The sequence below is a fragment of the Lontra canadensis genome, unplaced genomic scaffold (assembly GCF_010015895.1).
Source record: "Lontra canadensis isolate GAN:19392208 unplaced genomic scaffold, GSC_riverotter_1.0 scaffold16, whole genome shotgun sequence".
NCBI classification, from domain to species: Eukaryota; Metazoa; Chordata; class Mammalia; order Carnivora; family Mustelidae; genus Lontra; species Lontra canadensis.
In genome coordinates, this window is record NW_022631010.1 from 23,082,456 (window position 1) to 23,095,778 (window position 13,323).

Consider the following 13,323-nt stretch of genomic DNA (forward strand, 5'->3'; position numbering starts at 1 on the left):
TATAGACATATGTGAAGGGTAACAGCACTGGGAAACTCAGCGGACAGAAAATACTTTTCAAATTTCATTTTAAAATTACTGCACACTTCATAGAGGAATCATAATTATCCTCCTGTACTCGAGGATACCCAGCGCTTTGTCGGTTCAAGGTCGTTTTTTCCTAGCCAGAGTGATAGTATTGTTTGCATCCCCCTTTGTTATTCCTTTTCCGGGCCCAGCTCTTCCCTTTTTTCATGAGGGATTTCTGCAAAAGCTCTGCCTTGGAGACACCCCTTCGAGGCTGGTGAACCCCACGTTTATCTGGCTCTTGTAAAGGGTTGTTAAAAGCACTTGTTCATCAGATATTTTCTTTTTCCCTTTATTTGTAGATTTAGAAGTATTTTAGCAGGTGTACATTTGCATATAAAAGAGAACGAAAGATAAGAAGTTGAGGCTTTTTCTCTCTCCCCTTCTCACCAACATCATCTCTCCTCCGTCCCTTTATTCAGCATGTTTCCTCTTTCTTTCCCTGGCTGTTCCATTTTCTAGACACAAAGTGTATATCAAAAAGAAAAACACAATCTCAGTGATCCCTCACCCACTTTTCAGGAAGACAGATGACGGTTCAGCCAGCTTATGTAACAAAGTAGGGAAAGATGTATTTATTGTTGTGTCACTGGTAGGGACTTTGTAGCCAGGGATAGATTTTTAACCCCCTTGTCTTACTTTATGTTTTAAACTCCACTGTTTTCTACTTTTTTAATGAAATCTTGATGTAGATTTGAGTATATAATGGACACTTAACTGAGAGATCCAGAACGGAACGCTTGAGCAAGTGTATTTGTTTGTGTGGACACCAGAACATTCTCTTCAAAAAGAGTTGTATTCTTTAGAAATATTTGTTTTATCAAATTATTTGCACTACTCAATAATTTTCTGAGAGTCTGACAATACTAATAGGAGGAAGCATTTCTCTGGAGTTCTAAGACACAGGCTGGAAATTGAAGCCTTAAGGGGCCACCCAGGCCTCCAGTTTTCAGACTTCAGTTAATTTGCAGTTGAGAAAACTCAAGTCTTTTTTTTTTTTTTTTTTTTTTAATTTTACCCATCTATCTGAAAGAGAAAGAGCACATGAACAGGGGAAAGGGGCAAAAGGAGAGGGAGAAGCAGATTCCCTGCTGAGCAGAGAGCCTGATCAGGGCTCCATCCAAGGACCCTGAGACCACGACCTGAGCAGAAAGCAGATATTCAACCGACTGAGCCATCCAGGCGCCCCTGAAGTCTTTTCCCTGGGAACCACATGAGCTTTGCCCCTACCTTGTGTAAGCATACTAACTTGAACCTCTAGATTGTTACTTTTGCTTCTTTGTTCAATCATTAAATAACTATGAATTCTCAGGGCAACACAGTGCAACTTTTAACAGCCTGATTCTTTACTGATCCTTCCTTCCTTTTGGAAAAGCCTGGGCCTGAGTTGCCATAAACCTCATGCCTGTGGCTTTGCCTTTTTGCTTTATAAAGCTGACATCCTAGTCTTCTAAGCCATTCCAGGAGGATATCTGAATTATTGGAGACCCCTAGCAAAAACTGCACCCTTTCCTCCAAAGACTGTGCAGCCTGGTCCCTTTGATACAGATGGCTATTTAAAAATCACACAGCTCTTGCAGCGTCCCCCCACCACCCCCACCCCACCCCCCACCCCCGCCCATAATCAACTTTCAACTGAGGAAGCTTTTCCTGACTTCGAACTTATATCCCTTGACTGAAGTTTTTCTCTAAGGGTTCTTGTGTTTATACAGTGAACACAGAAAAACTTGCTCACCACCTTCAAGTTCTAAGGTTACAGGTATGTTCTGTTTGGCCTGTACAGGGTTTTATTTTTTAAAAGAGATAGAATTCTGGCCAGAAGTCTGTCCCTCTTTCACACCTGACAGCAGTTGACTGTCACCAGATAACAACTGTCCTCTCTGGATGAGACATGAGCTCTCCAGCCTGCTGTAGGGCTCCCCTTCCCACCACTCCCACCATGCCAGAGTCCCTTATGTGTGGTACCTGCTTGGCCCTAGTAAGCATCTGCATTTACAGTCCTGCCCTATCCTGTCTGTTTGTAGCATCTGTGTACCTGAACCCTTCTTCCCCTATTTCAATCCAGGCTATGCAGCCTTTAGCCTCTCCTGATTATTTTTTTTTTTTCACCAAACCATTTTTGGGCAAGCTCCCAGTCCTTCATATGTTGTTTATTGCAGCTCTACTGGCTAAAATAAGGGTGTAGACATTCCATAGGAGAGTGACTCCCAGCTCTGAGCACCTGATCCCCAACACAGACCTCCTGATGACCAAAAGCACAGTCTGTTCCAACTCCTCTAGCTGTTTTGGGGACTCTGGTCCGTTCTCCATTAGTGTTTATTCCTCCAAGTGAATGCATTTAATCCTTTTTTTAAGCTTCACTTTGCCATTAAACCATTGAAGGAATCATCATGGGGATGGGGCAGGTGATGTGCCCAGCAGTCGTCAACTTGATTTTGCCGAAACCCTCATCACTCAGGTCAGGGCAGCTGCAGATAAAATGTGTCCAGGTGGGCTTCAGTGACTTATTAGAGAAGGCCCATAGAAGGTTTAAGGATCATATACCAGTGAGGATCCATGGTTGGGAAGGGTTTGGGCTCTGGTTGAATGGAACAGGAGACATGAGCTCTCTCTCTCAAAGCAGACTTGGAGCAGCCTTGAAGGGAAAGGCTACAGCCCAGTTACAGAGCCCAAGTCCCTTAAGAAGGAAGGAAGGGTAAATCCTAAAAGTCCTCATCACAAGAAAAAAAATATGTAACTATTAAGGTGATGGATGGTAACTATACTTACTGTGGTGATCATTTCACAGCGCATGCAAATGCTGAATCATTATGTGGTATACTTGAAATTAATATGATGTTGTAGGTCAGTTATACCTCAATTTAAAAAAAGAAGGAAAGGAAACCAGGACAGAAACTATGTAGAACATGGAAATGGCTGATCTTTCCAGAATAGTTAAATGCTAAGAGTGAACTCACTTCACATTTCTCCCTTGGTAGACTTAGACCAGTAACAGTATCAGTACTGTTTAATATTTGGATGGAACATTTAATCCCCCCAAATCTGAAATTACTTTCAACTACTAGCTTGCCATTTTTCACAAAAAACCTCTCCTGAAAATAAAAGGCACATGTCTTCCTGGTCTCTGAGAAGTAGTAGGAGAGCCAGCTCACTGGAGTGAAATGATTTACCTTAAGATAATAAAGGAGAGGAACCCCAATCCCAGCCTCCAGCTGGCAGGAGCCTCTGCGTTTTTTTATTGTTAAATGTCTGTCTTTGCTTATCTCTTCCTTGACCAATTAAGTGTAATTGAATGCAGAAATAGCAGAGGGTCATTATGCTCTGGACTTAGATCCTAAATGCTAGAAAGTTTTTATAAAATAAAAACAAAATAGTACATTTTCCCCTCCTTTACAGTGATGTTTTACCTACTTAGAATCCAGAGGCTCTGTCTTTGATTTTATTAATATCTCACCTCTCTCCAAATAACCTTACAACTCTGAAATAATATGGACATTAGGATTAATTGGAGAGTATTATGATGCCATCCTATGGGAGCTATCCTAGGACAATGAGACTAATCAACAGCAAGAAACACTTTCCGTCCCAGGCCAGCATGCATGCATGCGTGCATGTGCGCATGCACACTCTCTCACACACACACACACACACACACACATTCTGCAGGCACTGTATCTGGTGTTTTCTGTGTTAAATTTTTCACAAATCTGGTTCCAATGCACCAGACTGATTTCACAATCCAGCAGTGTTTAAAAATGTTGCCTTAGAAGTTAATTATTTTCAGAGTTAAGAGTCCTTGATCTGTACATATTTTAATTATATGTCATTTAGCATTCCAAAATATAATGCTCATTTTCAATACTTATTTTTATCTTGATTGATTCTCAGTAGGGCAAGAGAAGTTATATTCTTACTCTTCAGTGTGACAGTAGTTTTAATCCAGTAATAAGGGGCTCATGGTTAAGTTCTTAAATGGAGCCAGCAAACGCAGGAATGCAAGCCCCTGGTGCTGACAGCAGGAATCCTTTTATTTTTGTGGCCGCATTGAAGATACAGCCGTGGATCCTTTTTTGTTATGTCTGTGCTATCGGTTTCATTCAGGTATCCTGGAGACGTGAGGTGATAGGGAAGGTTATGTCACTCCCGTCCTTTAGGTAGCTTTTATTCGTCGTTGTTCCCAACAGTCTTCCCATGGTAACTTGCGGCAGACATGATTAGAAGCCCTGCAGGGCCTCCTGTCCTGTGGACCTGGGCCAGGTCCCCGCTGCTGCTGATCCCTCTGGGGCATCTGGCTTTGCTCCATCCCTACATCCCTAAGCCTTGGTTCGATTTTCTCAGCTGCGGGCCTCTTCACACATCCTGTGGCTGCTGGTCTTCCTGACCCTCCTGCCCTCACCCAGCCTTTCCCCGGCCCTCGTCGCCCTCTAAAGCCAGGAGTGCCCCAGAGGGCCCGGGAGACCAAGGCAATCAGTGCTGGACTCTTGAATGTGTTCCTCTAGTGACTTCTGCAAGGCCCAGAGAAGAGAGAAACCATTTTACTAGGATGTGGAGCCTTAACCACAGCTTCACTCAAAATAATGACTGGAATTTGGCCACTTCAGATAAACTCCTACAACAGGTCTTTGAATCTTGAAACCTGGGTTCAACTAAATTGTTTTTTGTTTGTTTTCAGAATTTCTAAAAAGGTGACAGTTCAAAAAATAATTTGCATGCATTTGAACAGTGTTAACGTCATAGGAAGAATTTAAGAAACTTCTCTCTGGGTAGTAGAATATTCTGTATTGGGGTGTCTGGGTAGCTCAGTTGGTTAAGTGTCTGCCTTTGGATCATGTCATGATCCCAGAGTCCCAGGATTGAGCCCCATATCAGGCTTCCTGGTCAGTGAGGAGTCTGCTTCTCCCTCCGGCCCTTGCCCCTCACCCCACGCTCTCACACTTTCGCTTACTCTTTCTCAAATAAATAAAATCTTTTTTAGAAAGAATATTTTGTATTTATGTCTTTTTTTCCCACAACTAAAACAATTAATAATAATTTATCAGTATCATCAACTATCCAATCAGTGTTCTAATGTTTTTTACAGGTTTTTTTTTTCTTCAGTCAGTATCTAGACTTTACCAACACTCTACATTTGGTCTGGATGACCAGCTAAGTCACTATCCCAGAAGGGGATTCAATTCATAGTCATACTGGGACAATAGGCATAAACCTGAATTGTCATGGACAAATTGGGATGTCTGGTCACTCTACTTTTTTTATTTAACCATGATAAAAAAAAAATACATAACATTAAATTTACCATCTTAACCAAGTTAAGGGTACAATTCAGTAGTATTCAATACAGTCACATTGTTGTGCGACTGCCTGAAACTTTGTCATCTTATAGAACTGAACTGCTATACCCACCAAATACTGATTTCCCCTTCCCCTTCTCCTCTGTCCTAGTGACCACCTTTCCACTTTCTGTTTCTATCATTTTGACTACTTTCAATAGTCAGTGTCCAGAATGTCATATGTCCAGAATCATACAGTATTTGTTCTTTTCAGACTGCTTATTTTACTTAGCATCGTGCCCTCAAAGTTCATCTGTATTGTAGCATGTGTTGGGATTTCCTTCTTTTTAAAGGCTCTTAATATTCAGTTGTATGTCTATGCTGCATTTTGCTTATCATCTCTTGATGGACATTTGGGTGCCTTCTGTTTCTTGGCTGCAGTCAACACAGGTGTGCCAATATCTCTTCAAGACCCTGCTTTCAGTTCTTTTGAATATATACTCAGAAGTAGGATTGCTGGATCATGTGGCAGTTCTATTTGTAACTTGTTGGGAAACCTCGACGTATTTTCCAGAATGGTGGCACCTTCTCAAAACCACGTCCGCCAGTAGTGCACAGGGTTCTAACTTTTTTGCATCCTTGATAATGCTTGTTATTTTCCATTCTTTTGATAGTAGCCATCCTGATGGGTCGGATGTGATTATCTCATTGTGTTTTTCATTTCCATTTCCCTAATGATTGTGATTTTGAGCATCTTTTCTTGTGTTTATTGGCCATTTGTATGTCTTCTTTGGAGAAACGTCTGTTCAGCTTCTTTCCCCACCTTTTCACTGGGTGGTATCAAGTTGTTGGAGTTCCTTATATATTCTGGATATTAACCTCTAATCAGATATGTTATTTCAATCATTGTCTCCCATTCTGTAGGCTGCCTTTTCACTGTGTTCATTTTTTTTCTTTGACATGCAAGAGTTTATAAGTTTGTTAGAGTTCCATTTGTCCATTTTTAATTTTGTCAACTCGGTTTCACCATGGTATCATCCAAGAAGTCATTGCCAAGTCCAATGTCCTGAAACTTTTCTGCTATGTTTTCTTCCAGGGATTTAATAGTCTTAGGTCTTGTGTTTAATCTGTAATCCATTTCGAATTGATTTTTGTGTGGTGTAAGGCAGGGGTCCAAATTCATTATTTCGCATGTGGATATCCACTTATCTGTGTCTTTTTTTAAATCTGTAGAAACAAAAGCCTACCAGTTGCTGAAGCGGTCTACCCTGCAGGATAATATAAATCACACTGAAGACAGATTCCAAAAGGCAGATGTTTCTGTGTTACAGCTATCAGGTAAGCAGGGCATACTCAGCACCTGAAGCCAGTGTCCGGGGGGACCTGGGCTGGCAGCCGGTGCTATGTTCAGGCAAGGGCAGTCATCCTTGGAAGGTTTCTGGGGATTGCTCTGTAACAAGTTGTCACCAGGTCAGACTAAACCAGTACTTTTTCAGTTCTTAATGAATAACAGTTAAGAAGTCTCCCCTCCTAGATATGTGCTGGCTCCTAGCATGGCAACAAAGAGCTAAAAATACCCTCAGATTCTACCTGGGATGTCGTGATAGTAACTCCACTGGATATACCCCAAATTCCTTCCCTTGCCTACATTTCCCAGTTTCTTAATCATCAATGGGAACATCATGCCGGGCCACCTTCCCTCCCCAGAATGTTGGAGGACTTGGAGCTCTTTAAATGAAAATACTCTAAATCACAGTAAAACTAAATTTTAAGCTTAAATATAGTTCCTTCAACATAGGATTTTTTTTTAAAGATTTTATTTATTTATTTGGTAGACAGAGAGATCACAAGTAGGCAGAGAGGCAGGCAGAGACAGAGGAAGGAAAGCAGACTCCCTGCTGATCAGAGAGCCTGATGCGGGGCTCCATCCCAGGACCCTGAGATCGTGACCTGAGCTGAAGGCAGAGGCTTTAACCCACTGAGCCACCCAGGCACCCCTTGTTGGAACTGTAATTTTCTTTGTTTTCATACATTCTGTTATTGTATTTTTATTGTTCTTAGTGGCTTTTTTCTTATTACACCTTTTTTTTTTTTTTAGTATGAGTCACCTCAGCTCCCTTTGAGAAAGTAAATGCATTAAAGTATGTTTTAATGACTTTCTTATTTTTATATAAACAATCATGTCTTAATTTCACCTACCAGAATAATGATTTTTTTTTTTTTAAATCACGTAATTCCCAATCCACATCCGGGTTTCCCAATCGTCTCATGAGACAGACCGTTTTTTTTGGAGGGATGTACTTACAGTGGTTCAGACTTCACTGTCTGTCTTTGGGGAGCTATTTCCTAGATAATATTAGTGTTAGAATCAGTTGCTGCAAAGTTCAGTTATTTTGGTTGTTTTGAGGATGCAGTGAGTCACTGCAGGTTAAATACCCAGCACAGCACCTGTTAGAGAAAAGTCCTCGAAGAGCATTGGTGGTGGTGACCTCATCTCCACAAACATGAGACCATGCTGTCTGTTGCTGTAGAAAGCAGGACCCCTGCCCTGGTGGAGGTCTTCAGCACTTTGGAAAGATACAACACTTGTGAACCCTCAACTGGGTTTTTCATCACCTTCTTCACATTTGAATCACAGAATTAGAGGCCAGAGGGATCTTAGAAAGTATTCCTCTAACTCTTCATGTTACAAATGGGGCCTCAAGAGAGTGAGGCCTCTCTCAGAGCAGTACAGGCCATCAGCAAACAACACGTTTGGAAGATGACTCCACAAATCTGTTTGTGGTAAGTATAGTTGCTATAGTTCATTGGGCAGGTTCAAAGGATAAGTAAATTTGACATAAATTATAGCATGTATATCAAATGGCTTGGTACTATTTATATAGTAATAACTAATATATCCATTGATTAACCTATTCGTAAGTGAAGTGATAGGTTGTATCATTAGTCACCCCTACATTCAGTTTCCTTGCCCTACCCTCAAAATGATGCTGTGTGCTTTGCAAGTGTCCAGATTTTCTAGCACTGGTATCACAGAAGTGTTTCTTATGGTCCTGGCTTTCGTTGTAGTTAGATGCTGCTTCAGGCATTTGCTTTATCTTTGGTTATGATTACTTTTTCACATTCACACCCACTCTGATCCCAGGAACTTCTCTGAGCTCCAAAGAAAAGCAGGAAGTGGGCTGGGAGGGCAGAGGGAAATGGAAGCCATGCATCCCTGTTAGACTTCACAAGTTTGTTACAGGTAGTAGGAGGGGTGTGAACCCTGAACTCTAAGTGTGGAAGAAGTGCAGATTTCAGTTATTTTTTGTGTCAGATGTCTTAGTCTCTCTCTCTGGACCTGTCACTAAGGCAAGCCACTTAAACCTTGTGCCTTTGTTCTCATGTCTGAAAAGACCTCGTCTTTTTAAGCATGTGGGGACTCTCTTCGGACAAATGGGGACACCTTGTTAAGCACATCACTTGGCTATGGAGGTTCTGTGAGGCAAGCAAGTTACAGGTCAGAAGCTCGGCCGATGCGTCTCCCAGCGATGCCTGTGCACTCTCCATCATGATACCAGTGACCACCAGTTCAGAATGAGACTGGTAGCCGACACCTCCAAGGCACCCAGGAGGTGGGGGTGGGGACGGTCTGGCTCCCCCTGTGGGGACGGTCTGATTCCCCCTCTCCAGGGAAGAGGTAGATTGTGCATCTTCCCATCAACCTTTTCACGCTGGGTAAAGAGTGGCCTTGATGGCTTTCAATGGAGGTTCATTCTTCTCCACAAGATGGGAAAAGAGGATTTGACAGAGGGGTAACTGTCACCCTGGGGCGTCAGTGATTTCTGAGACCTGGTTCCCAGCACCCATCGTTTTGGTGATCTCTCACTGCCCATGTCCACATGTTACAACAAGGTGGATTATCAGTGCTTAGTGCCAGGGAAGAGATCCATGTATGTACTTGTGTGTCTTGGTCATTTAAAATAGAGCTCTTTGAGTGATTTTTACTTTTTGTGGCTTCTGTTTGTCCCAGAAACATCCCCCCCCACACACACACTTCCTTTCAGTATGCTGCCAACATGTTCCTTGCCTCAGAAGCTCCCTTGCCTTCTGTGGCTTGAACAGCATCTTCCCCGTCAACGTTTGTTTCACCAAAGTTATTGTGCGGCTGCTGCTCCATTCAGTGCGTTTCTTCGCTGTGTGGCGACCGGCGCTCACTCTCCACATTTGTGCTTATCACAGGTTTGAACATTGGCAGTGGGACATTCAAGACAAAGACAACTAACAAAATCGTGTCGGAGGCTAGTTTTTCATCAAGCAAAGGAAGTCCTTTGTCAAGGTAAAGTCGTGAAAGCCTTTCTGAACAGCGTCGACAAGATGAGAAATGTCACTCCGAAATGAATGAAACTCTGGCTGCATATTATTTTGTTGTGTGACTCGAGGGAAGGTTACGGTTTGGGGTTTTGTTGATCTGAAATAACAGCAGAAACTTCAGTCTACCTTTGAAAATATTTGCACCAGAGCCAAGCATTGTTTTGCAGCTGTTGTTTCGTTGGTTTAAGACTCAATTGACACCTCAGTGAACCACAAATTAGCGTCTACAGCTGCTCGCAGTAGGGCTGCTTAGAGACCACACAATGAAGGGTGTCGGAAAAGGGCAGAGAGAAAACATCAGGCCTTAAAAGAAATAAAGTGGCCTGTTTCTTCTTCCTGAGGCGGCTGACATATATACTGGCAATTGCCTGGGATTTGTTTTCGTATTTCTCTTTTTCACCAAGCCTTTGGCCTGGGTTACCCTTTCCTTTCCTGCAACTTCCCTGCTTATTGTCCATAAAGAACAAAATTTATACTTTCACATCTGTGGAAAATGTAGCCCTTCTCGTAAGTTTTCCGGGCAACAATACGTGAGTTGGTGAGTTGTGTGCTGGATTTGTCTCCAACATGAAATACTAACCATGCAGTAGCGTTGGGTTAAAAAGAATTTATCAGTGGGGACAGAAGCAGTTGTCTGAGGAGATACCGTTTTTGGCTTTGGGCTGCATGTTGCTTAAAACTGCACAAATTTCCTTTTGTGATAACAGTTCTGATTTAAGCAATGACCTTTAGATGATTGTGTTACTTTTTAATTAACTTCTTACCCTGATGAAATTTTAAAACAGAAACTTCACATATCTAATGTCATATATGGTGTCCCATAAGATAAAGTGATTTGATCTAGAAATCTAGTATTTTTAAAAATGCTTTCACTTTTATTTTGAAAAACATTGTAAAAACAAAAAAATTGTGATTTTTTAGGACTCAGAATATCTTGAAATGACATTGATTTTCTAAAATTAGATTGTTCATTTAGAAACCTGACAAGTTCAATTTTAGAAAGTCGCTCATGTAGTTCTCAGAAATTAGCATCTGTAATACCTGGGTTTTCATCCTTGTTTTTGAAGGAAGTGGGAGGAAATGAATCATGGAACAGGAAGAGTGCTAAAGTGTTATATTTTTTGGGTTATACTGTAAATTCAATTCTGGGTCTTCTTAAGGAAATGTTAAAGGTAGTGAGTCCTACAGGTAGTTTCAGGGCATCCTATTACCATTTGGCTCAATAACGTATCCTATAATTCTTAAAGATTGTTAGACGTGGCACGCATTGCATGGAGCACTGGGTGTGGTGCGAAAACAATGAATTCTGTTACGCTGAAAAGAAATTAAAAAAAAAGTTTGTTAGAAGTGCTCTTTTGTATCTTAAGGGCACAAAAAAGCTCAATTCTTCTTTAACTTGTCTTTATAGGTATACACACCTGAGGCAGTTTTAAAATACATTTAGAAAGCAGCTGGGCCCCAAGAACATTACCTCAGTCTTGTGTCTGTATGTCACTAAAGTAAATTTACACTTTCTTCCCCCTTCATTCTGAAGCAAGGGCGTATCGTTCCTACATGAAATTATTTTTCTAAATAAATTATAAATCATCTTATCACCCCCCTTTAAGAAGGGGGGGAAAATGTCTTCAAGGAATCTTTGGTTCTAGACCCTTGATAATAATCCAGTAATGAAAAGGTCTGGATGTTGAGTGTGTGGGTTCGGTGTGCTGTTTGTCATGGTGTGGTTGCTATGCTGGGTTTCGTGGTGTTAGTACAGCACCCTGGGCTTTGGAGAGCTCTAGGTTTGTGGTTTGTGCCTGGATTCACTGAAATTTCTTAGAGGCTTACATTTAAGGATCCCACTTACTGCAGTCACTCCTCGTGCTTTATTGCTTTTACAAGTGGTCTCGAAACCCAGTACTTGAGAATAAACATAACAGTGCGGTGCTGCTGTAGCACTTTTAAAAATTCTTCTTTGCTCTATTTTGTCAGTGAGCTGATGAGCAACCTCAAAAAAAAAAAAAAAAAAAAGACCCTGCTGGACCTTAAAAAAAAAAAAAAAATGGCTTCCTCTGATGTCCTAGAGACAATAATTATGATGTGCTAGTTAAGCCCAAACTACAGCTGAGGGATTTTACTTTAAAGCGGCGGCTTGGGTGCAAAAATGCATTTATAGCTCTTTGTCTGCACCTCATTATGTGTGGGCCTGATTCATTAAGTAATTGGTTTGCAGTTGTTTACATGAGTATTAAGGCCTTCTTTTCAGCCGCCTTTGAGAGATACATTGTGCAAATGTTGCCTGTGATGAATGCAGAATGAGGGCCAGAGGGTCCGTCCTATTGGCTAAACAGTGCACTCTGTTGAAAAGCCAGAGAAAGGGATTGGGTGCTGCTTTGCATAGCAATGACTTTCTTAATAAGCGTTACAGATTAATACACACAAGCTATAAAAGATGCAAAGAGATACTCTTAGCACATTTATACATGCTCATTTCATTGTGATGGTGGTGGGATCTGGGTGCTTTCATATTCCGTTTTTCAGAGCAGCAGCTTCAGTGCATGAGCCGTAATAGAATCCAATGTTTATTGTATTATAAATCACGGGCAAGTAGGCAGATCGGCAACAGTTTATTATTAAAGATTCTTTCAGTGTAAATCTTTTTCTACCATTGTATTTGCTTCAGCAAAATCATTTTGTGGTTGAGTGGGGATGAAAGGCATAATGTACGAAGGAGTGAGTCCTAATAGGAAGCCGTTCTCTGAGTAAAGACCACTTGTTTCCTTTTGTTCAGGGGTGCATGCCAGAGCTTCCTCTCCTCTGCAAACATTGTCTCGCTTTACCTTCCCCCAGGAAGCAGTTTTCACACTCCGGGATCCATTTATTCAATGGAGAGTATATTTTAACAGCCTGCCGTGTATAACTTCAGTTTACTGGCCAGATCGAGATAACATTTTACGGGAAGAAAAGGATGTGTGCTTGCAACATAATTGCCTGGGGGAAAGGTAGCAGAAGTCACCCAGGCGCAGCACCCTGGCAGGGCCACTGTGGGTGGCATTCTGTGCCCACCCTGCAGCCACACACGTGGCCAGTGGAGGGCGCCAGGTTGCAGCTGATGCTCTGGTGGGGACCCTGGGATCTCTCTTCTTGCCTGGTCACAGTGCCATTTTCCCTTGGGCTAATACAAAGATCACAAGGAATCGGTACCAGTGAAATAAAAATGCAGTTTTTCTGGAAGTCCTTTAGGCTCTCCTATTAAAGTCCCCATTCCCCGTCTCTGGCTAAACAAATCTACATTCTCCTTAAATGCTATTGAGTAAGCAGCTGCCTAAATATCCTGCATGTTTCTCCTCACAAACCCACATACTTTATTTTTTCTACACAGAGCATGGAAGAGCAGTCCCTTGCTTGACTAGCTGAAGGGAAGGAGTTAACAAGTTGACCCCCAGGCAGCTTTACCAAAAAAAAAAAAAAGTTGACCCCCAGGCAGCTTTACTGAAAGAAAGAAAGAAAGAAAGAAAGAAAGGAAGGAAGGAAGGAAGGAAGGAAGGAAGGAAAGAAAGAGAAAGAAAGAAAGAGAGAGAGAGAGAGAGAGAGAGAGAGAGAAAGAAAGAAAGAAAGAAAGAGAAAGAAAGAAAGAAAGAAAGAAAGAAAAAAA

The 13,323-nt window shown here is 41.7% G+C and overlaps 1 protein-coding gene across 3 annotated transcripts in view; it reads left to right on the forward strand.

Moving 5' to 3' along the window:
* KIZ (kizuna centrosomal protein) overlaps nt 1-13,323 on the forward strand; it is a 127,510-nt gene that overhangs the window by 104,812 nt on the left and 9,375 nt on the right. For all 3 annotated transcript variants that reach the window (XM_032859308.1, XM_032859310.1, XM_032859309.1), the window contains 2 exons: nt 6,570-6,674; nt 9,558-9,654. In XM_032859308.1, coding sequence (XP_032715199.1) covers nt 6,570-6,674; nt 9,558-9,654 — 202 coding nt within the window. The remainder of the gene's footprint in view (nt 1-6,569; nt 6,675-9,557; nt 9,655-13,323) is intronic.